At 42.8% G+C, this 24,218-nt stretch overlaps 1 protein-coding gene across 8 annotated transcripts in view; it reads right to left on the bottom strand.

Annotated features, from left to right (window-relative positions):
- The window catches only part of PTK2 (protein tyrosine kinase 2), a 377,826-nt gene that overhangs the window by 67,445 nt on the left and 286,163 nt on the right, over window positions 1-24,218 (bottom strand). For all 8 annotated transcript variants that reach the window (XM_045007657.1, XM_045007659.1, XM_045007653.1 and 5 more), the window contains 5 exons: window positions 16,132-16,232; window positions 13,867-13,982; window positions 12,095-12,195; window positions 9,677-9,766; window positions 7,657-7,861 (listed from right to left, as the gene is read on the bottom strand). In XM_045007657.1, the coding sequence (XP_044863592.1) occupies window positions 7,657-7,861; window positions 9,677-9,766; window positions 12,095-12,195; window positions 13,867-13,982; window positions 16,132-16,232 (613 nt within the window). The remainder of the gene's footprint in view (window positions 1-7,656; window positions 7,862-9,676; window positions 9,767-12,094; window positions 12,196-13,866; window positions 13,983-16,131; window positions 16,233-24,218) is intronic.

Below are 24,218 nucleotides of genomic sequence, written 5' to 3'. Positions count from 1 at the left end.
TCTATACTTGGTCCTGCCTCAGTGCATGGGGCTGGACTAGATGACCTCTCAAGGTTTCTTCCAGCTGTAGATTTCTATGCTTTTATGATTTGAGGGTTCATTTAGCCCTATTCAGGGGTCCTTGTTGCATAACTCTTGTCTAATGTGCAGCACAGGACTCAGTATCTCTTCTACAGAAAGTCAGCCTGGTCTGGAGGATCGAGCACAAGATGGTGAGTCAACAAGTCCCAGGTTTTCATCCTGACCACTGACTAACTGTGTGCAGGTCTCTCCATCTTTAAAAATGGGGATAATATTTATCTGCTTACCTCTGAGGTGTGTTCTAAGAATTAATTAGTTCATGTCTATTCAGTGCTTTGAACATAAAGTGCTATAAAAAAGGCTAAGTATTATTATTACTACTATAAGAATCTTGCTGTCTACATGGCATGGGCAGCAGCAAATAACATTTGTGGGGCCAACTGGAACTAGAAAGAGAGAACCAGATATCACAAAAGGATATGAAGTGGGTAAAACATCAGATAAAAAACGGAGTATACAAGAAGTGCTAATGCTCCCATCAGTGCCATTTCAGATGCAGGAGAAGAAAAATATTGTTCTTCACAAAGCAGTAGACTTTTGTCATCAAAATAAAGAGGAACACGGTGTCACTATAACATTGGCTCCAGAGTACAGAACTAACATGGCCCTCAGCTTCAAAAGCTAATCTGGAAGGTATCCAGAAGAGAGCAGCAACAGCACATACACAAAGAGCCAACAGGGAAATGGCTTGTTTTTGCAAGTTCATGGGAATGAGTTTTGAAACATGATCTTCTCTAATTGTCCGAGATCGTGTCACTGTAAGGAAATCAGCAACTGCAATGATTAAAGGGCAGGCATTGTCTTTGTGGAGCACAAAGAAGCTCTAGGGACCCTTGTGAAGCTGAAGAGCAACTCCTCAGTCAATTGCTGATCTGCCAGCAGCCAACGGTCATCAATGCTGGAGCTGCAAGAGAGCTCTCTCCCCCTACTGGCTGCTTCACGTTGCTCAGCCCTGGCGGAACAACAGACTTCAACTCCACAACTCTCTCCTCTCTATTTAATCTCCATCATAGCTGCAGTTTATCCTCTGGCACCTTTCCTCTGCCCTTGTCCTTAATTTCTCCTCTTTTCCCCATGCTTTCATGAGCTCTACTGACTTCTCACTTCCTGTAGTTCAGCGTCACTTCCTCACTCCCCACTTCCACAGTTCCTCTTAGTCTTGGCCAGCTTCACTTCTCCCCTTACCCATGGGATACTCTCTAAATTCTGGTCTACTAGACCATTGCTTTCTCTTTGTTTACATCATTTAAGACTCAGGTCTCATTCACATTCACAAGAAGTTGTCGACAATACAATTTAATACATATATCTAAACCGTGTAACCATGTTATCTTCTTGTGTTATCTCCTTGCTGTAACTCTGGTTCATCAGTACGATCAGCACCACATCCCCTCCTTTCTGTACTGTTAACTCCCACTTATATAATATTATGACTGTAAGTTCTTTGGGGCAAGGGCTATATTTTTCTACCAGTTATATAAAATTATTGCACTTTCAAGCACTGTGGTAGTAACAATAGGAGTGCTAGTGTAGTTAGTCCACTGGCTACTCTGGGGGGAATTCTGCACACAATATTTTAAAATTCTTCAAAATTCTCAAATTTTATTTGTCAAAATAACACTACATAATCACCCCAGTAATTATTTTGTAATTTATTTCAAAATACCTGTCAGCAAGTATGTCTATAACAATACACACACACACACACACACAAATCCCCTCTGGAGTAGAGAGTTAAAGAAACTCCTATGACAACCCAGTTCCTGTTTCTCTGCTGCCACCTCCCCAGGAGTCCAGCTGGGGGGCCAGAAACTCACAGCCCCTCCTCCAAGTCCAGCTGCGAGGCCCCCCACAGCCAATACACTCAAACCGCCCCCCACAAGCCCAGTCGTGAGCACCTCCCACCCCAGACACTGCACAACCTCCTCCCAGAGCCCACCATGCCCCCCCATCCCAGACGCCCCGCCCCCGCCCCTTGTGCCGACTCCACAGCTCTCACTGACTGGGAACTGCGACCAATGGGAGCTGTGGGTGTGCCGCCTGTGGGCGTGAGGGCACCCCAAACTGCACCCCGAACCCTCTTCCACACCACAACCCCATGTCCCCCCCACAGCCAAACTCCCTCCTGCACCCCCCCAACACCAACCCCCTTGTCCCAGCCCACTCCTTCACCCCAAGGCCCCCATCACTGGCCCAACCCCAGCCAGAGTCCCCCCCACTCCAACCCCCTGCCTCAGCCCGGAGCCCTCTCCTGCACCCCAAACCCCTCATTGCCAGCCCCATTCCAGAGCCCGCACCCCCAGTCAGAGCCCTCAGACACCTCCCGCACCCCAACCCCCCTTTCCCCCCGTCCCAGCCTGGTGAAAATTAGTGAGGGTGGGGGAGAGCAAGCAATGGAGGGAGAAGGGATGGAGAGAGTGGGTTCGGGGGCCTCAGAGAAGGGGTGGGGCCTAGGGGAAGGGGCAGGGCAGAGGTGTTCGATTTTGTGCAACTGGAAAGTTGGCAACCCTACCCCAGAGTCCAACTGTGGCCCCCAGAGCCCAGACGTCCACCCCCTCCCTCCCAGAACCCAGATGCCCATCCCCCTACTGCCCAGGGATCCTGTGCGTTTCCTGCACGCCACCGTCTCCTTCTCTCAGGGCATGTAGGGAACTGCAGCTGCTAGGAACTCTCTACTCCCCCTCCCCATTGTCTTCTGTGTGTGAGCTGGGCCCCTAGTGGTGGTAAGCAGCACTGCAGCCCATTTCTGTGGGGGGGAAGGAAATTATGCGCAAACCCCATTAATTTCTGCAAAATTCTGCTTTGCGCAGTGGTGCAGAATTCCCCCAGGAGTAATTGGAAGCTGCTGGTATTTTTAATTGTCTTGAACTGCTGTAAGCGGGGTTTGACAAGATAATGGTTCAAGCACTGGGAGCTAGTTTACACAGGTCTTCCACCAATGGAGCTGCACCAGCGGTAGGGCAATAGTGGGATATTTCAAGAAAAAAGTGGTTACTTAAACACAGAATCATAGAATCATAGAATATCAGGGTTGGAAGGGGCCTTAGGAGGTCATCTAGTCCAACCCCCTGCTCAAAGCAGGACCAATTCCCAACTAAATCATCCCAGCCAAGGCTTTGTCAAGCCTGACCTTAAAAACCTCTAAGGAAGGCGATTCCACTACCTCCCTAGGTAACCCATTCCAGTGCTTCACCACCCTCCTAGTGAAAAAGTTTTTCCTAATAGCCAATCTAAAACTCCCCCACTGCAACTTGAGACCATTACTTCTTGTTCTGTCATCAGGTACCACTGAGAACAGTCTAGATCCATCCTCTTTGGAACCCCATTTCAGGTAGTTGAAAGCAGCTATCAAATCCCCCCTCATTCTTCTCTTCTGCAGACTAAACAATCCCAGTTCCCTCAGCCTCTCCTCATAAGTCATGTGCTCCAGCCCCCTCCGCTGGACTCTTTTGTTACCTAATTTTGTTACCCTCCGCTGGACTCTTTCCAATTTTTCCACATCCTTCTTGTAGTGTGGGGCCCAACACTGGACACAGTACTCCAGATGAGGCCTCACCAATGTTAAATAGAGGGGAATGATCACGTCCCTCGATCTGCTGGCAATGCCTCTACTTATACAGCCCAAAATGCCATTAGCCTTCTTGGCAACTAGGGCACACTGTTGACTCATATCCAGCTTCTCGTCCACTGTAACCCCTAGGTCCTTTTCTGCAGAACTGCTTCCTAGCCATTCGGTCCTAGTCTGCAACAGTGAATAGGATTCTCCCGTCCTAAGTGCAGGACTCTGCACTTGTCCTTGTTGAAACTCATCAGGTTTCTTTTGGCCCAGTCCTCTAATTTGTCTAGGTCCCTCTGTATCCTATCCCTACCCTCCAGCGTATCTACCACTCCTCCCAGTTTAGTGTCATCTGCAAACTTGTCTTTATACAAAAACAGAGTAGAAGAGGAACCCAAACTAATACTATGCTATTAAAATATTACAGAGATCAGGACTAAAGTTCTCCATTTAGCTAAGGAGAGGGATTCTTAATTTATATCAGAATTTTGCATAGCTTATATTTTAATTGCTAATGTTTCACCCCGATATATGCTTTCCTAACTTTTCAGTGCTTGCAAAAGCTGGATTATGAAAATAAAATATGCCACAAAACAGAATGTGGAGTTGAGAAGAAAAGCAACACTAAATTATCCAGCACTGAATTATTCACCAGACGTTCTCAGATTTGTAGAGCTAATTTGAATATATAACATTTTAGGCAGGACGTTTTGGATCAATTTAATAGGATCTTTGCAAATATTTTGTCAAGATTTACATATATATAAGTATTACTCTACCACATACTTATTCAGCGGTATATTAGTGAAAGGTTTAAGAAGTAAAAATATTGTAAAGATAAATGAAATAAAGGTCTTGAAAAATCAAATTTGGTTTCCAAAGCTTATCTTGAGACAGGAAAACAAAGCAGACTACACTGTAAATAGGTTCTCAATGTATATCATACATAAGATAATTAATTTTCTTATTATACAAATAAGCACCCCTCATCATTCATCAGAGAATCACAAAGAGCTTTACAAATATATAATTTATCCTTACAAAATTCCAGTAATATACCAGAAGTAGCATCCCCATTTCACAGATGGGGAAAGTGAAATACAGGGTGGTTAAGTGATTAACCAAAGGCCAGAGACAGTTAACTTTATAGGTGGAATTATAAGCACAGCTTGTATATGAGGGCAAATAATTATTATGGCTTTATCAAACGCAAGAGAGTATATGTGACCCAAGCACCTGTTGGTGCCAATTGGCCGAGGGGATGCAGAGGATGTTACAGGGATCCCCTGAGTCAGATATATGCATAATAGTTCTCCAGAGGATGGCTTTAAGACTGCTACCAAAAGTCAGCAGCCCACTGGTCAACATAATCATCGCAAAATGTATTTCAGATAATATTTGAGGAATTATGTATCTATATAGAAAATTATGTTCTTAAGGTCTAGGCATTAAGGCAGGCCACCATGACTCTTCGTAATGAGGATTAATTACTTGCACCGCCAAAAATATACACCTTATTTCCAGTCTGAATTTGTCTAGTTTCAATTTCCAGTCACTGGATTGGTTTATACCTTTTCTCTGCTAGACTGAAGGCCCTATTATTAAATATTTGTTCCCCATGTAGATATTTATAGACAGTAATCAAGTCACCCCTTAACCTTCTCTGTTAAGCTATATAGATTGAGCTCTTTGAGTCTATTGCTATAAGGCATGTTTTCGAATCCTTTAATCATTCTCTTGGCTCTTCTCTGAACCTTCTCCAATTTATCAACATCCTTCTTGAATTGTGCACACCGGAATGGGAAACAGTATTCCAGCAGTGGTCACACCAGCAGCAAACATAGAGGTAAAATAATTCCTCTATTCCTGCTAGAGGGTCTCCTGTTTATGCACCCCAGGACCATATTAGCTCTTTTGGCCACAGCATCACCTGGGGAGCTTATGTTCAGCTGATTATCAACCATGACCCCTAAATCTTTTTCAGAGTCATTGCTCTCCAGGACAGAGTCCTCTATTCTGTATGTATGGCCTACACTCTTTGTTCCTAGATGATACATTTACATTCAGCCATATTAAAACATATACTGTTTGCCTCCCTCAATTTTTGTGTAATCTACAAAGGTTAATCAGTGATAATTTTATGTTTTCTTCCAGGTCACTGATAAAAACGTTAAGTAGTGTAAGGCCAAAAACCTGATCCCTAAGGGTTCTCACTGGAAACACCTGCTTGCTGACAATTGCTTGTTTACAATTACATTTTGAGACCTATCAGTTAGCCAGTTTCTAATCCATTTGACACGGGATATGTTAATTTTATACCATTTTAATTTTTTAAATCTAAATGCCACGTGGTATCAAATCAAACTGCATACAAAAGTTTAAAAAAATATCTAGTTAGTTTGACAGGCTCTATTGTCCATAAACCCATGTTAATTTGCATTAACTGTAAACCCATACTGATTTGCATTAATTAACATGCTGGATAGCTGCCCCCCAGGAGGCACAGCCCAGGCTTCCTCAGACTCAGAGCAGGTGGTAGCGAGGTGTCTCATAACTCTGGGTACCCCTGAGAAGCACTAAAGTATTCATCAAATGAAAATACACACAGAACTAAATGAGAATGTAAGAGACCAATGCTTATACAGCTGAGGCTATCTGCCCAAGTCTCCTGGGAATGTCTTCCAGTCACTGTGAGACTTACACACTAAAGAAGGTATGTAATTGACTGTTTACCCCCCATTTCACCAGCTATTCCTTTCTGAACTCTTTTTTTGCCCCCATTTTTCATAGGAAATACCAGTTTTTCCTTGGAATTGTGCCTAATTTCTGTTTAACTCTGTGAAAGACCACAGTGTCACCAACACTGCTGCATTCAGATCTGGATGCTTTATTGATAATAGAATCAATAATAAAGGATTGTTACTATGGTGTACCTTATGAGGAGATTCTAGGATTTCATATCAGAATTCCAGTCTACTTCTAATTTCAAGGATATTTGTACCTGCAGATCTCAATCTTTAATAAACTGGAGCCAAAATTTTCAAACTTGAGTGCCTTAAAATTAGGCATATAATTACATTTTTTTCCAAATTCCTAAATAACAGATGCCTATTTTCAGAAGTGTTGAGCACCAGCAGCTCCCATTGACTTCAACAGGATGAACTGTGGGCCTTCTGTGCCTCTGATAATCAGGCCACTTTTATTTAGGAGCCTACCTATGTATTGAGAGTGGACACCTTCAAGTACCTCGGGGTTTAGGAGCACAAATCCCAGTGACTTTCAGTGGAATGTGTGCTCCAGAATTCCTTAGGTAGTTTTGAAAATTCCCTCCCTAGATGCCAAACTCAAGGCACTCAAGTCTGAAAACTGTGACCAGGGTAATTAAAAGAAAAGTGAAATTTCTGTACTGTCTTAAGAGAGATGGACTATATCAGGGGTCCCCAACGTGGTGCCTGGGGCATCTAAGTGTGCCTGCGTACTGGCCGGCGGACGAGCATCCGCCGAAATGCCACCGACAAGCAGCAGCATCCAGAGACGTCGCCGCCGAAATGCCGCTGATCGGCATTTTGGCGGCAACGCCTATTGACATTGCCACTTGTTGGCGGAATTTCGGCGGAGGCTCGTCTGCCGCCACGGTCCTCTGTGGCTCTTCGTCTGGTGGGCGCCAGACGATAAAGGTTGGGGACCACTGGACTATATGATCTAGCAAGTTCTTTCCACCTCTAACTTTGAGGATCCCTAACATACCTACCTATGCCTATAAACACACTCTTAATACAGCCTTTGGGGGGCCAGCTTTGGATCTCAATTACACTGGATTTAGTGTCAAGTATAATTCCTCTGATTTAAGTGGAGACAGTTTAGATTTACCATACTCTAACAGCAACTCAGTCCTTTAAAGGCCCTAGCCTAGCACACTAGGCATTGTACTTTCCTTGGAAAGAAAATGATTGTACGAAAGACACAATCAAATCACATTTCTAATCAAAGAAATAATAATTAAAAAAAACCCACCCTACCTGAGCTGTGCTTTAAGTTCAGTAAACCTGGGACGTCTGCTGGGGTCATATGCCCAGCACTTGGTCATAAGGCTGTAGAGAGTAGGAGGGCAGTTTGGAGGCATTGGTAACCGTTCACCATTCTCAATTCGACCAATCACATCATTGTTCTTCACTCCTTGGAAGGGCTTTACTCCATGCATTAAAATTTCCCACATACACACACCTGGAAACAAAAAGCAAGAAACTTCTTAAAGTGAGCAAATAACCAAAATCTGTGTTCTTGAACAACAAACTCCACGTTAAAGCTTAAGACAATCGAGTTGCTACTGAAGCGCAGTGCTGGTGGGTAAAATAAACAGTCCTTTCTCCAGAATAGCCATGGTTAGTAATTACCATGTATTAGCAGTTTAATGAAGTTTCCAACGCACTTTGTCCAGTACACACAACCACCAAACACAACCCACTCTTGGCTGAGAAATAGAGTGGCTAATCTATCTTTTTATGTAGAACCTATCACCATATTACCTACGTGCTGACCACAGAAAAGAATATTGAGCTATGTTAACTCTCTCTCTAAGTAGGTAGCTTCTATAAAATTAGATGTGTTACTAATCAGGACTATGTATGAGGAAGTATGACTTGCATCTAGCTCATCGCAAGCAGACAACTTTGAAAGGCTTCAGATTTAACTACTTTTTATCTCTTTTAAGTCAGACTGGTTGCTCATATTCAAGTCTACATTTTTTTCATAATGCTAGTCTCAGTGTCTACTTTACACTGGCTTGTTTTGACTTGTATGTGGTATTTTTATACTTTGACGGTGTTTTATTATCGGCATTTGTTCAGCTTTTTTCTGTCGAAACTATGTACCAAAATGTAGTTTCTGTTGAAACTGTGTTAAATGTGTAATGAGAAAGAGATAGCCTGTGGGCCTATGAGCAGCTGGGGTATTCCACCTGCATTGCTTTTCTATGCCAGATGGAAAAGATACTTTATTTTGCAATTAGGGATTCTGTTTTTCAACAAAACAGTCATTAATCTTGATAAATCACATGCAGGTTTGCTTGATATTACTTAGAATTCTTTTGTTTTAAAGAGAACAAGCTGATTTTTTCTCCTGTAACTTTTTGCTATTCATACCCTGCTTGCCTTTTCTCTGCCTGTCATGGCTTGTCTGGTCTGTGGAGCTGAGTATTCAAGACTGGGAGATCAGACTGGTGCAAAAACAGGAATGGTTTGCATAGTGAAGGGGACAGGATCATGGAAGATGGGAGGCATTCCTACATTCCTCTTTTCACTCAACCTCTTGTCTTTTCTAAGATGACAGGAGACAAAGTGATGAGGGGAGCTATATGCACCAAAAGGGGCTGGAACCACAGTCAGAGTGAGTGGAGAGTGGGAGGGAGAGAAAGCCAGGACAAGATTTGGATCTCGGCCCAATCTTATGAGGTGAATGGACTTAATTCAATTTCAGGCTTTTTTTCAACATTCAAAATCACTTTAAATATCCTGCTAATTCCTCTTTCATGGCTAATGTTAAAGGGCTGAAGACAACAGAGGAAAAATACCCAGAGCAAGGGTGAACTGAACACTGGGAAAGGAAGAAGACAAAAGCAAGGACATTCACTGAGGGAGCCCATAACACAGGGAAAAGTTGTGAAAATAAGAAAGCAGTAAGTGCAAATAACAGCTGGATAAAGGAACACCAGCACAATTATACTAGAAGACAAAAAAGAAACAAAGTAAGAAAAAGAAATTCCTGTTATGACTATGGGTCTTATTTTCATTTACGTTAAGGCCACCTGTTAGGAGTGGAGAAAAGGGGCCTTAAGATCAAGGAGAATCAGGCCCACAGTTACAGAATGAAAAAGCGTGGAGAGATATAAAGTACCCAATAAAAAGTCTGATTTCGAGACAAGTAAAACAAACATTGGAGAGGAATTGGAAATTGTTCAGTTTCCATTAATAAAAATGGAACCATTAATTATCTTCTCTTCCAAAAGTGCATTTGAGAAAACATTCATCCGTATTCACTTACCAAACATCCACACATCACTAGCTGAGGTAAAACGTCGGAAGTTGATTGACTCTGGAGCCATCCATTTGATAGGTAATTTTCCTTTGGAAGCTATGGAGAGATGAGAGAAAAAGGCCATTATTTTAGCTAATAAGCTCTCAGTAAAGATGTTCTTCAATAAAATAATTTAGGGCCAAGTCCTAGCTCCAGCAAACAACTCGGTCAGGCTTTGTACAAGAAACCTCCGTGGATGCCCTTTGGCTCCTGCACCTTCTTTCCTGTAAGAATGAGTGGGTGAGGAAGAAATAATGGCTAGTAGACCTGCAGTGTTGTGAACAGACTCATCCAGCACCATTTCAGAGGGTTCCTCACCCCCTCTACAGAAGTCATGGAAATCTGCAATCTCCCTTGCAACAGAACCACCGTAGTTTTACTGGAGGGAGGTCCCTGTGTGACTGAAAAGGAAGAGCAGGATTTGCTGCTAAGGCTATAGCTACACAGCGATCAGCATTATACTGCTAAAAATAGAGGTGTAGATGATGTGGTTTGGACTTTGAAGCCTGGGGAGGGGTGGGCTTAAGAGCCTGAGTTCCAGCCTGAGCCACAATGTCTACATGGCTCTTTTAAGAACTGTAGCACTAACCTCAGAAGCCTGACTCTGTCAACCTCGATTCTGAGACTCACTACCACAGGCTGCACAGATGTACCCTAAACGTACATACATTGGATGAGCTTCTCCATTCCTGTTTCAAGTTAATGCTTTTTATCTGAAGGTATTTAAACTACTACAATTAGCAATTATTTGTACCAAGCTTGAAGCTGCCATACACAATCTCACATATGGAACAACTGTTTTTAAATTGAACCACGAAAAAGTTAGCTTGTTTGTTCTAAATTTAAAACAATGCAACAAATATTTGATGGTTTCAGGTAAATTTCTCCTTTCACCTTTGTAAGAAAGTAGACGAAGGTATTTTGTTCACATTATTATGGGACATCACAGACACCAGGAGCCCTACTGGAGAACAGGGGGGAGGGGCCAGGTAAGGCGCTTTTAAAGTATGGTGCAAATTTAGAAACATGTAAAATATTTTTACATATTGAGAGAGAAAAATAATTATAAACATTGTTCCTAAATGTGCACCCTATCACTAAAAATCCTATTTACTTGACCCTCTATAAAAACAAATTGTATTCTGTCAGGGTCCTTATATATCAGCCGTTCTCAAACTGTGGGTTGGGACCCCAGAGTGCGTTGTGACCCCCTTTGAACAGGGTCACCAGGGCTGGCTTAGACTTGCTGGGGCCCTGGGCTGAAGCCCGAGTCCCACTGTCCAGGGCCGAAGCCAAAACCCCAGGGCTTCAGCCCTGGTTTGTGGGGCTCAATTACAGCCCCCCTGCCTGGGGCTGAAGCCCTTGAGCTTCAGCTTTGGCCCCCCTGCCCAGAGCAGTGGGGCTTGGGCTTTGGCCCCCCCCACCTGGGGCAGTGTGGCTCAGGTGGGCTCAGGCTACGGTGCCCCCTCCTGGGGTCATTAAGTAATTTTTGTTCTCAGAAGGGGGTCGCGCTGCAATGAAGTTTGAGACCCCTGCTATATATCATGCATTGTGGGGCATCACATCGGAGCTCGAGCCATCAACTTCAGTCTGGGAAATCCCAAAGGGAAAAAAAATGTATGTTTCAAACCTTTTGTGTAGTGAATATCTCTGTCCCAAACTCACTGAAAACAATTTGCAGGCCCCTGGAACTCGCCCTCAGGTACTTGGGCTGTGGCATGAATATGGGCATATGTTAAATGAGTTTCAAAACCGCAGATAATCTTCATGATACTCTACATGAACATTTAATTTGCTGCAAAGTGGGGTGTGAATCTACCTCGCACTGGCTGTGCACTAACTGTCCCTGTGGACCCAACCATCTGGGTGGACTCTGCTGATGCACCCTAATAGTTCGTTAGTGGGTTTTCATCTACTCTGCTTTGAAATGGGAGCAGATTAAAGGACATTAACAAACTCTTAGTGCGCATCGGCAGGGTCCACATGGGCAGTTAGTGCGTGGCAGGCTAGTGTGGGGTAGATTCACACTCCAGCTTGCTGCGAACTAAATGGTCGTGCAGACAAGTCTTAAGAGTTGCAAAAAAAGCAGTATAATGCTGCCCCCAAACTGGAATTATACCCATAAATGAATTTCCTGTCTTTCACCTATTTAAATAACCATGTAATTTTTTTAAACAGCTCTATGTGCGAATTTATTTCCATGTTAAACTGTTTTACTTTGTATTTTTATGTAATTAACCAGATTTCCTTAAACTAATTGTTTTGATCCTTTCAACTCCTTAGCATACACTCAACTACTTTGATTGTCAAATCAGCTCACTGACCTGCAAGAAGAATCCCAACCCTGCCACTGTAATTTAGGTCCATTAAGTACCGACTCCTTACCTTTATAGTAAGTACTGTCTTCCATATATCGGGACAAACCAAAGTCACCTAATTTCACGCAATCAGTGGAGGATACCAGCACATTTCTAGCAGCAATATCCCTGCCAAACAAACCAGAAATTTATTATTTATAGTCATTTGTTTTGTAGATTCAGGTTTTCTTAAAAACAGAACCTTTGTTACAGACCAGAGGTGTCAACTCACTCGGTAGAGCGAACCAAACTACATTTTTAATTATGGTGTTTGGGCCAAGAATACAAAGTTAGAGTTGTATACCACCAATGATACCCAACAGGATTGTCTACTGATGACAATCACAGAAAGACTGAAGTCACAATATGGCCCGTATGAGTAATTAAACTTTTATGTGATAATGTTATTATCGCATTCTGCATCACTCTGGGAAAAGGGGTGGAGACACTTTCAGGACCAGCATTATTTCTAGCTTTTGTTAACCAGCAATTTGCACAAGCAATTATCACATTGCATCGGCACACATTATTTGTTGAATAAATGCAGGTTTCACAGTCACTGGAACCATAATTTAGGCCTTAGCAGCTAGAATAGAATTCTTTGGGGAAGCGGGGGGGAAGGGAAAGTCCTTGATATCACAGAGGTCAGGAATTGGGGTAATGTCTTTCCTGTAAAGCAGGCATCAACTCATGTTCTTTGCAGGAAGGGCTTGGATTTGAAGGGAGGCCATTGTTCTCATGGCAAGGTCTGGAGGTTTTCTCATGCAGTTGCCTATATGAGACAGCAGGCATTGGATTCAAGTGGGCTAGTTATGCCTGGGACATGTTAGGAGCTTTGGCTTTCAGCACTGAAGCAGGTGAGTGAAAACCAGTGGCAGCTTGGAGTAGCTGCTTTCTTCCATTAAAATCACTGCTGCCAGGACAAGCTGCCTTTACATATTTTTTGCTGATAGAGATTTTAATAAAGTCACAGCCACTTGGTCAAAATTCTAGTGCCTATCTCTGTCCTCACTGGCCTTGCCATTTACAAGATAATATGTCACTTAAACATACATAATTTATACACTTATACAAACAGAACGCTTAAGTCCAAACTGACATACATGGAATCTGCATGTAGAAAATTGTTGGCTGTATATAACAGTGCCAGAGATGAAGGACTTATGGCCTGTTTCATGTCCTACACAACTAAGTTCAACTTACTTAAACTAAAATTCCCCTCTCGTATGTGTTTTTAAAATTCACTTGTTGGTTAAGCACAGGCATTTCCGTTACAGAAACATTTCTGTTTTCCTTGTTCTTTAATTCAGGATGAGCCTGTTGCGCTCTCAGATTTGATTTTTCATATTTTGAAGATTATAGCTGACTTGCAGCTTTGAAAAGTGTTGGCATTGCAAAGCAACAGAGCAGCTGGCAACCCAGTCTTCTGACTAAAACCAGGCACATACTTCAAGTCAATATAACTGAGGCCCAGCAGGTGTCACCCTTGACAGTCTATGTCAGAAATGTATTTTTGTAGTGGATTCTCTAAAATTCATGAAGTTCTAACATGACGCTGATGTAAACACACATACAAGTGGCTTTTTAAAAGTCTCAAAATACTGTTCCACATGTGACACACTTTTCTTATTGGGGAAATCAAGAAAATAATTGAAACTATTAAAGAGTGCTGATCTGTGCTTTAAACATTTCCATCTAGCGAATATATCTATATCCAGCAACTCTGCCAGCCCAGATATTTGTAATAATCTATGAACCCTTTTCCTTAAATTGAAGGTTGTCATATAGATATAATCTTACCTATGTACAAATCTTTTGCTCTCTAAGTAGGCAAGTGCAGTGCTAAGCTGGTAAGCATAGAGTATCAAAGAGGCCAGATCCAAACTGTATTTTCTTACTTGCAAAAATGATCTCAGCTTTTGGATAAAGAAGAAAAGAGAGAGATGTCATGACAAATTAAAAATGAATCTGAAGAAGAGAGAAATCTCTAATTGAGATTTACACATTTCACAGTAGACAATCCTCCCCTTTAAACTGGAATAGAAAAGAAAGTCAGTTGTCATACAGAAAACACACTCTTTGGGCTAAATTCAGGCTGTCTCTAATGTGTGAAAAGAGGTAGCCAAGTGGGATGCAATTTTTGCACCCCACTTCAGTCTCCTCTTGAAGCCAAAGAGCTCAAACACTGCTGGGCCCACTTGGGTCAGGTGCTCCTGAACCTCTCCACATGTTCACTCCTTGGGAACTGCTCATATTGCTGGCATGAACAGTCTCAGCAGGTAACTGCCTGGGGTTTGTACCCACACCTGGGCCAGCCTGAACACAGAGCAAATCGATATTGCTTGGGCAGCATTAATTTATGCTTGTAATTGCACAGATTTTACTAGAGGCCTGTATTTAGCTCAGAGGAACTAACAACACTACATAAATTTTCTACAAAAATAAGTCTAGCAAAAGGCAATTACACCACAACAGTGTAGCACTGGCTTTTGTTTACAGGATTAAAATAAAGATTGAGAAGAAAGTTGTATGCTGAGAAGGAGGATTTGGGAATTAAAGGGAAGAAGTGTCATCTCTGAATAAAGGAATGGAGACAAATTGTGCTACCCACTTTGGACAAATCTAACAAACTATAGTTTAATCTATTTTATTCAGATATTTTCATATTGCATTATAAACCATGTAATTACTTCACCTCTAAAGTCTTTCAGAAATGTCTGATTTAGAGAAAATGAGTCAGAATTAAAAAAAAATCTGACATCATAATTCCCATATTAAAGACAGCAGATTACTTAGCATTTCTCTTGGTTGTGTGGATTAACAAGGAAAGTCTTCACTGCTGGGGCCTCCACAAACAAAGGGACATTCAGAAAAAGAAATGTAGGTGCATTGATAATGTACTGTGAAAAGATCCCTACTCCTGAAGATGCTATCAACTGCATTAACAGAGGTGAAACAACTGCAGATAGAAACTGCTTACAGTAGGTGAAACTTCATGATGTAGCAGAGATCACCTATAGTTGTGCTGTATTAATGAAAATGCTGCATAGGTTTGCATGTGCTAAATAGGCTCATTTACAATGGCACCAAGCAAAGCTCAACAAAAGCCATTGAGGATTTGCAAAGAAATGTGGATGATTCCACTGTGATATGTTTCTGCTATGGTTTTCCTCATGAGACACTCACATAATACGAGCTACTCCAGCATTCTTCTAGTGTCAAACAGCATGGTATACGTATTTTTGAAAATGTTGTTTATAAAGCTTATTTAAAATTTCACCTTACAGACACACTAACATATTAAGGCTTTACAGAACCTTGCTAAATAAATTCTAATATAATCACAAATTCAAAATTACGATTACTGCCATACATTAACTGCGCACATAAGTGCTATTGTAGGAGGCTGCTATCAATGAGGGTCCTACCTAGGCTGTGCTAAATATTAATGTATCAGCTGAAAGGCAGATGCCTTTAGCAATGACTATTAGTGCTGTAACTGCATGGCAAGTCAAATGAACTCAGTTTTCTTGGAATAAAAAGGGCACAATATGCTTTCCTGTATCTCTCAACACAGAAGACAAGAAAGTGGATATTCTTAATCTTGTTTTTTAAACTATATTCCATAATCCCTTAAAGGAAGTGGAGCTCTGAAATCTCTTCTATGCAATATTTTTAACTGAACCATTTGTGTTCAGATTTCACAGTCTGAAGCACATACATTTTAAATAATTCACAGTAACATTCTTTCTATTCTATATCACCATGTGCACCTCTTACTTGACACAGATATTAGTTCTCACATTATAGCAGCAATTCAAAATATCTCTGAGAACCATAGCCTAAATCAACCCTGATGTAAACAGGCTAATTCCCTTGACTTCAGTGGAGTTTTGCCCAATTTGATCCCATGATCCTAGACTTCACTTGTTTGATGAATTTGCCTTAGAGTGTAATATTTAGAACCCAATCCATTAGACTGAATAAGCAGTTCCCCAATCCCATATGAAAGTGTCTGTGGGATAAGAGGGAAGAAGAAAGAAGATACTTGGGAATTTATCATACCTCCCCTAGTGTACAGAGCTCCATGATTATCCAGACTGGGTTTTCCGTAATAACTCCAATCAACTTCACAATGTGGGGGTGATCAAACTGACGCATTGTTACTAGAAAGGAGGAAGCAGGTTTACTCATTAAATACAAAAGCTGCCTGTTAAAGCAATAGCTGTTAAATGAAAAATGTTTTTGCAATAAGAGGATTCATTTAACAAGCTTTTACTGTAGGTCTGAACAAACGGTCATGTAAGGACATATAACCAGATTGTTTTGGGCCTGATTCTCCATTGCCTTGAATATTGTTTAGTCTTTTACACCTATGCAGAGAGAGTCTAAAATGCTATCTGATCAGAATATTCTCTTTACACTGATGTAAATAACTACAAGGTATAATGTATATCTTGACCAACCACAGAGTATTAGTTATTTTTAAATGACGTATGATGATAGGTTACTCACCTTGTGCAGCAACTGGAGTTTTTCGGGATGTGTCCCCCTGTGGGTGCTCCACTTCAGGTGTGTATGTGCCCCTGCGCACCTCTGATTGGAGATTTTTGGTAGCAGTGCCCATTCTATCCAGGCATTCACCCTAGCTATATTGGGCTGCGCACACAAATCGTCAGTTCCGTCTGTACGGCAAAGCCCACAGAGGCAGCTCCGAAGCAGAGGGGAGGAAGGTGGGTAGCGGAGCACCCACAGGGACCACATCTTGAAGAACTCCAGTTACTGCACAAGCTGAGTAATCTCTCCATCTTCTTCTTCAAGTAGTGTCCCTGGAGGTGCTCCAATTTAGGTGACTCCGTAGCAGTAGCCCATTAAGGAGGTGGGAGTTTCAGAATAGAGTCCATTACTGAATGTGCCTACTGCCCCATCTGATTTTGCAATGTCAATTAGGATGAAGTGGTCAGAAAATGTGCGCACTGAGGACCATGTTGCAGCCCTACAGATTTCAATAACCAGAATGTATTGAGTAGAGCTACAGTTGTAGACTGTGATCTAGTAGAGCATGCCCTCTTAGGGGAGATGTAACCTCAGCAAAACCCTAATAGGCAATAATATATCCAGAGATCCATTTAAAAAGTCTCCAAGTAGAGACAGTGGCTCCTTTAGATCTGCAATAGAAACAAAGTCTAGGGTGGGGGTTCTTAGCCTTTTTCTTTCTGAGCCCCCCCCCCCCCCCTCCGCCCCCAAACATGCTATAAAAACTCCATGGCCCACCTGTGCCACAACAACTGTTTTCTGCATATAAAAGCCAGGGCCAGCATTAAGGGGTAGCAACCAGAGCAGTTGCCTGGGACCCCACGCCACAGGGGCCCCCCATGAAGCTAAGTTGCTCAGGCTTCTGCTTTGGCCCTGGGCTTCAGGGCTTAGGCTTTCTGCCCCGGGCCCGGCAAGACTAAAACTGGTTCTGCTTGACGGACCCCTTGAAACCTGCTCACGGCCTCCTAGGGGGCCCGGGACCCCTGGTTGAGAACCACTGGTCTGTGGGTCTTCCTGAATGACCTAGTCCTGTCCAAGTAAAATGCTAATGCCCGCTTAACATCTAGTGTACGAAAAGTAGACTCCTGTGTTGACTGATGAGGCTTGGGGGAGGGGTAGGGGGGAGGAAGGTGAATAGTTTGCTTGATATGAAATTCAGAGGACACCTCAGATAAGAACTTTGAATGAGGTAGTAAAGATACCTTCTCCTTGGAGAACAAAGTAAATGGAGAATCTGCCATTAGAATTCCCATTTCACCAAACCTTCAAGCAGAAGTGATGGCCACCAAGAAGGCTGTCTTCATAGACAGCTGTAGCAACGAGCACATAGCTAATGGTTCAAAGGGTTGTCTCATAAGACGGTTAAGAATCAGACTGAGATCCCAAAACAGTGTTGGGGCTTTACACTGCAGGAAAAGATTAAGAAGTCCTTTTAGGACTCTCGCTGTAGTTGGATAAGCAAACACTGAGAAAATTTCTACTGGCACATGGAAAGCTGTTATTGCTGCTTAATGAACCTTGATGGAACTTACAGAAAGGCCTGAATTTTTCAATTCCAACAGGTAATCCAAGATCAAGAAAAGAGATGACTGGATAGGAGAAAGATGATGCCAGTTAAACCAAAGGCTATATTGTCTCCATTTTTGAAGGTCTATCTATTAGATTCCTCTCTGTTATTTAACAGGGTATCTTTTGTACTTCCAATGAACATGTGATCTCTAGTCCTGAGAACCACTGAGGAACCAAGATTGTAGTTGCAGAACGTTCAAATTGGCATGAAGTGTCTGACCCACATCATGAGACAACAGACAAGGTCTGACTGGGAGCCACCATGGAGGACAAGCTAAGTTCCCTCTAAGCTGTGCAGCTGGGCAGCCAACCAGCAGGCTATCAAGTGCTGAGCACTTCAGGTGTCCCTCCCCGCACTGCCATGCTGCTCCTGCCCTCTGCCTTGGAGCCTCCTGCTAGCTGTGTAGAGCGGGGGAGGGGACTGCTGTCAAGGTGTCCCGCTCCCCCCACCCCTGGACCCCATCTCCGCAGACCGGGGGGGGAGAGGGGACACACACGACAGGGCTCAGGACGGAGGGAGCTTGCTGGCAGCTGTTGAACAAGCAGGCTTCAGATGCTGAGTGCCAATCTACTTAAAAGGGCAGTGCATGTCTTTCTGTCTGTCTGTCTGTCTGTCTCTCTCTCTCTCACACACACACACTCTTTCACACTCACCTCCCACCCAGGGGGGAGGGATAGCTCAGTGGTTTGAGCATTGGCCTGCTAAGCCCAGGGTTGTGAGTTCAATCCTTGGGGGCACTTAGGGATCTAGGCAAAATCAGTACTTGGTCCTTCTAGTGAAGGCAGGGGGCTGGACTTGCTGACCTTTCAGGGTCCCTTCCAGATCTATGAGATAGGTATATCTCCATATATAACTTGTTATTATTGTATTATTATTATTGTTGATACTTCTTTCAAAGTGTGTTTTAGTGTTTTGACTGGTCTACTAATTTCATAATTTTTTTTCTCTTACGCTTAAATTTAATTCTTTGAGTAGTGAGTTCTAAAATGCCTAACCTGTCCTGACTGGAGTAATTATCCCTATGGTAAGTTTTAAAAAATATATAATATATCTAGGTTTTTTGTTTCTACAGTTGGCGCACATCTTCACCAACTACCTAGATATGCACATAACACAATTAATTCTGCACATGGATGGAAAAAATTAGAGGGAACACAGAGGGCAAGAGGTGAGTTTGATCAGGTAAGAAAACCAAACTTGTCTTGGCCAAGTTGATACAATCAAAATGACTTTGGCATGGTCCTGTCTGATCTTGATAAGGACCTTCAAGAGCAATGGAGTTGGAAGATATGCACAGAAAAGACCCTTTGTCCATGTAATAAGGAAGGCATCTCCTAGATATTGGGGACTGAGCCCTGCCTCTGGAACAGAATTTCCTGCACTTTGTGTTGGCTGCTTTGGCAGAAAGGTTGACCTCTGGAAATCCCCAACCTACAAATATTTTTTTGAGGACCTAAGAGTCAACTGCCATTAGTAATTTAGGGAGAAACGTCTGCTCAGGTTATCCACCATGAGGTTTTGTATATCTGTGAGGTAAGAATCTGAGATGACTATCCAATTGGCTATGCACCAGTTCCAAAGCTTTGCTGCTTCGGGGCAGAGTGAGGAGGAACATGCTCCGTCCTGACAATCAATATAATACATGCACACTGTGTTGCCTGTCATGATCTTGGTGGACTTGTTTTTGAGCAGGGGAAGAAAGCGCAGGCAAGCATTTCTGACTGCCCTTAACGCCAATGGATTGATGTGCAAGTGTTGTTCCTGTTATGACCATCTGCCTTGGATTGTCTGAGGACCAAAATGTGCTCCTCATTCCAAAAGGGAAGCATCCGACGTTAATACAATTATAGGAGGATTCTGGCTGAACAGGATTCCTGCACAAACTTTGGATGGATTCATCCACCAGATGAGTGACTGTAGGACCTGACTTGATACCAATATCTGCTTGCTGAGAATGTGTTTGATGGGTACAAAAACAGTCCTGAGCCAACCCTGGAGACACCCAACATGGCGTTTTGCGTCACAAAATCACAATCTGCCATATGTCCCAGCAGTTGCAAACATGTCTTTGCTGGATCTTGAGGGATGAGCTGCACTCTTTGGATAAGGTTCTTCAAAAGGGTTATCAAAGTTATCAAATCCAGAAGTGCTCTGTCCCGGTGGTTCACTGTGAATCTTTTCTAACTTCAAGTACAGACCACACTCACTCCAGGCCACCTTCATGACCACTATGCTTTATTATACTGTTCCAGCAGGCCATCGCCTGTAGTGCTATTTATATATTTACAAGTCCAAGCCAGCTTCCCACCCTTGCTTCTGCGGGGAAGGGTATCTACTCAGACAATTGAACAAGCATGTCAGACATCTGAAATTCAGGATAGTATCCCTAGCAGTTATAATTCTGTCCCTAGAATTAGGGGACTGGTTTGCAACCCTCGACTTCAAAGATGCCTACTTCCATGTAGCAATTCATCCTCAATCTCTTAGCTACTGGTTCTGGTGGCCTATGGAAGACAGAAAATTGAGCAGGGTGGGATCTTTGTGCCAGTTGAGGCCTGCTAAATTTTCTTTGTTTACAGGCACATATATCCCCAAAGACCTAACTGTTGTCCTACAGTCCTTTAGGGTATGAAGTGAGTCATCCATGGAATCTGTATAAAGCTAGATAGAAAGATAAATCTTTCATAGTCAATTGTACCTCCCATGGAAACCCAGACAACTGAAGCCAGGAAGCTTGCCTCTTCACTACCGCAGTGGAAATAGACCTGGCTGCAGTGTCCGCTGCACTGAGTGAAGCCTGCAGTGAAGCTTTTGCTAAAAGCTGACCCTCCTTTACTGTAGCACTGAACTGTTCCTGATATTCCTGTGGTAAATGGTCAATAAAAGCATTAAACTTCTCATAGTTCAGGTAGTCATATTTTGCATCTGCACCTGGGTGATTAGCTATCCTGAACTGAAGTGTTGCTGTTGAATAGCTCTTACGAACAAACAGGTCCAGATATTTCTGGTCCTTGTTATAAGGGGTGATTTTTTGGATATGCTGCTTGCCCCTTTCGTAGTGGATGTGACTGCATCCACAACCAGGGAGTTTGGTGCTGGATGAGAAAATAAAAATTCAGAACCCCTGGGTAGTATGTATGTATGTGCATATATATATGTGTATATATCAGCCCTCATGCATGTAGGGGTGGGCGGTTACTGGACTTCGCAAGATGAAACTGGCAGGCTCAGGAGGGCTTCATTAATTGTCAGTGCCACTTGTGCTGAGGCAGAGGTGTGTAAGACGTCCAGGAGCTTGTGATGGGAATTCAGACTTCCTCCAGGGATACTGGCAGGTTGTCAGCAATCCACTTCATCAGGTCCTGGAATTGTCAGAAGTCGTCAGCTAATGATGGTGGTGGTGGCATGACTGCCTCATCCAGTGATGACAAAGAGATGTTTGTGAGGGGGGTAATCTTTTTGTCCGCCCTTGCCCTCTTGCTCCTCAAATGTCTTCTCAGGTTCAGAATGGGGAAGAGGGATGGATAGTACCAAGGAATGAGGTCTTCTATGTTTTCAGTGAGACTGAGTTGAGGTCCCCTAAAATTGCTGGCAATACATTGCCCATGAATCGCAGTAAGGCCAGTGAAGGAGATGATAAGGCATAGGGGAAGGAATCCAATGCTGGTCATCCCAATTATTAGAAAGCAGAGGTCTGGTGCCTTGCATCTGCAACAGGGATTAACGTCTCCTGGAATAAATTGGAGATCCTTGAACACAAAGTTCAGAGTCTTAGTCAGAATGCTCTTCCACATATTGTATCAGCGGTGACAACCCATCCTCATGGATAGTTGAAGATGGCGAAGAGGTAGGTCTCCCAGAAACATAAGCAGACAGTGACCCAGCTGATGTCAGTACCAATAGGCATTCAGAAGTTGCAAGGAGCAGAGACTCAGGCTCATTTGGTACCACTAGATAAGTTCATGGAGGACAGGCCCATCAATGGCTACTAGCCAGGATGGGAAGGGATGGTGTCCTTAGCCTGTTTGCCAGAAGCTGGGAATGGGCGACAGGGGATAGATCACTTGATCATTACCTGTTCATTCCCTCCTTGGCACCTGGCATTGGCCACTATCGGAAGACAAGATACTGGGCTAGATGGACTTTTATTCTGACCCAGTATGGACATTCTTATGTTCACGTCTTTTGAGTACTGGAATTCCTACAGTACTGGAAACACACAAGAACTCAGTACCGGCACCAATGATGCTGCAGAGGCCATTGTGCGAGGCACTGGTGTTGGTACCAGGGGGGTTGAGTATTCCAGTGAAGCTGGTCTCTTGGTAGTAGTAGTCTTCGGTACCGACCACATACTACTAAGGTAAGAGACTTAGCTGAAGACTTAACATGTTTCATGGTACCCAGAATACTCAGAGCCTCACTAGAACTCCTCTCAGGGCCTGAGGCCTCCAGTGACTGGATCGTTTTTGATGAAGAACTTTCTTGTTTTGTTTCTCTTATCCCCTTCCTTATTCTTGGAGTGGGAAGCTCTTGGTACTGGCGGTGTGGTTATTGGTACCTCAGTCAAGGAAAGCGCTTGAGACCAGGATTTCGGTGCTGTCTTCCTCTTGGAAGCTCTCGGTGGCCTTGATCTCGAAGACAATGGGGCACTGGCAGATGTGGAGGGTCTCTGTACACGGGGGTTCCCTGTACCCTGATCCGAAGCCAGTCTTTAGGCTTTTTTCATCCTTAATGGTCTATACTTAATTTCCCTATTTTTAATGAGATAAACATTTAAAAGAAGAGCAGATTTTACACTTGCAGGGAATGTGAGTCTCCCAAGCAATGAATGCAGTGGGAGTGCCCATCACTAACAGGGACTGCCTCTTGACAAGAAAGGCACCTTTTAAATCCCAAGGAGCCAGGCATCCCCAACAGAAAAGAAGTTGTTCAAGCCCCTAAACAGGGGAAACAGAAAAACAAAAATGTATTTCTTTTAAAAAAAGGAGAATATAGGTTCCAACTATAAAGTACTAAACCTACGACTAATAAGAACTAACTATACAGCTAAAACACTAATAAAAGGGGGAGACAGGTACATAGCAAACAGGCACATGCTAGATTCATCTCTGGCCAAAGGTGGTTGAGAACGATGTGACGGTGGTGTGCCCAGGCAGCCCTATATAGCCTTGCTACAGGGCACAAGGACCTGTAGGGCGCATGCATGGGCAGAACAGGCACTGCTACCAAAAATCTCTGATCAAAGGCATAGGGGTGCATGTGCACCTAACGTGAAGCACCCTCAGGGACATTACTCATCGAAGAACATAATTTATGAATAGTTCAATTGCACATTTCTTGTTTGTTAGAAAGCAAATGGAAAAGTAAAATGTATAATTCAATAACCACATAAAAATGAATTTCAATGCTATGATACCCAAAGAAAATCTCATGTAATGATTTGGTTTACATCATATTTTATTTGCTATTGGCATAATTAACTTATTTTTACTCCCAGCAGTGCAATAACGATAGCTTTCATGTGATAGTTGTACACCTTATTTACTAATGCAATGGGGGAGATAATATTTGCTAGCTGAAGCAAAAACATCAGCCTTTTGATTAGATTTGGTCTCATGACACACAGCAAGCTTCCTAAAATATATCTTAAAATTACGTTTCCTTTATCTTTGCAGCTCATACTGTTGTGGTGGCTCAACAGAAATGTATATTCTTCCCTTAAATTAAATGGCCTACTTTAGTTTACATAATATGGGCCAAAAATAAAAAAAAATGTATACTTTTGGCTTCTAAACAGCAGATTAATGCTGCAAAAATGAAGGATTTTTGTACCCATAGTCTTGTTAGTACAGGAGTGTCCTCTCAGCCTCCACACAGCTGTCACATAATTAACACATTTCACAATAACCATCCCTATTATATTCATAAGAATTGTCTAGTTAATAATTCAATATTGCACTCCCCATGAGAAAACTTATAGAACTTAGACATAACAAGGTGCCCTGTGATTATATTCCCTTTGAAACTTTACATTTATTAAACAATA

Source organism: Mauremys mutica, chromosome 2, assembly GCF_020497125.1.
Source record: "Mauremys mutica isolate MM-2020 ecotype Southern chromosome 2, ASM2049712v1, whole genome shotgun sequence".
NCBI classification, from domain to species: domain Eukaryota; kingdom Metazoa; phylum Chordata; order Testudines; family Geoemydidae; genus Mauremys; species Mauremys mutica.
This window is presented reverse-complemented; position numbering and strand designations above follow the sequence as displayed.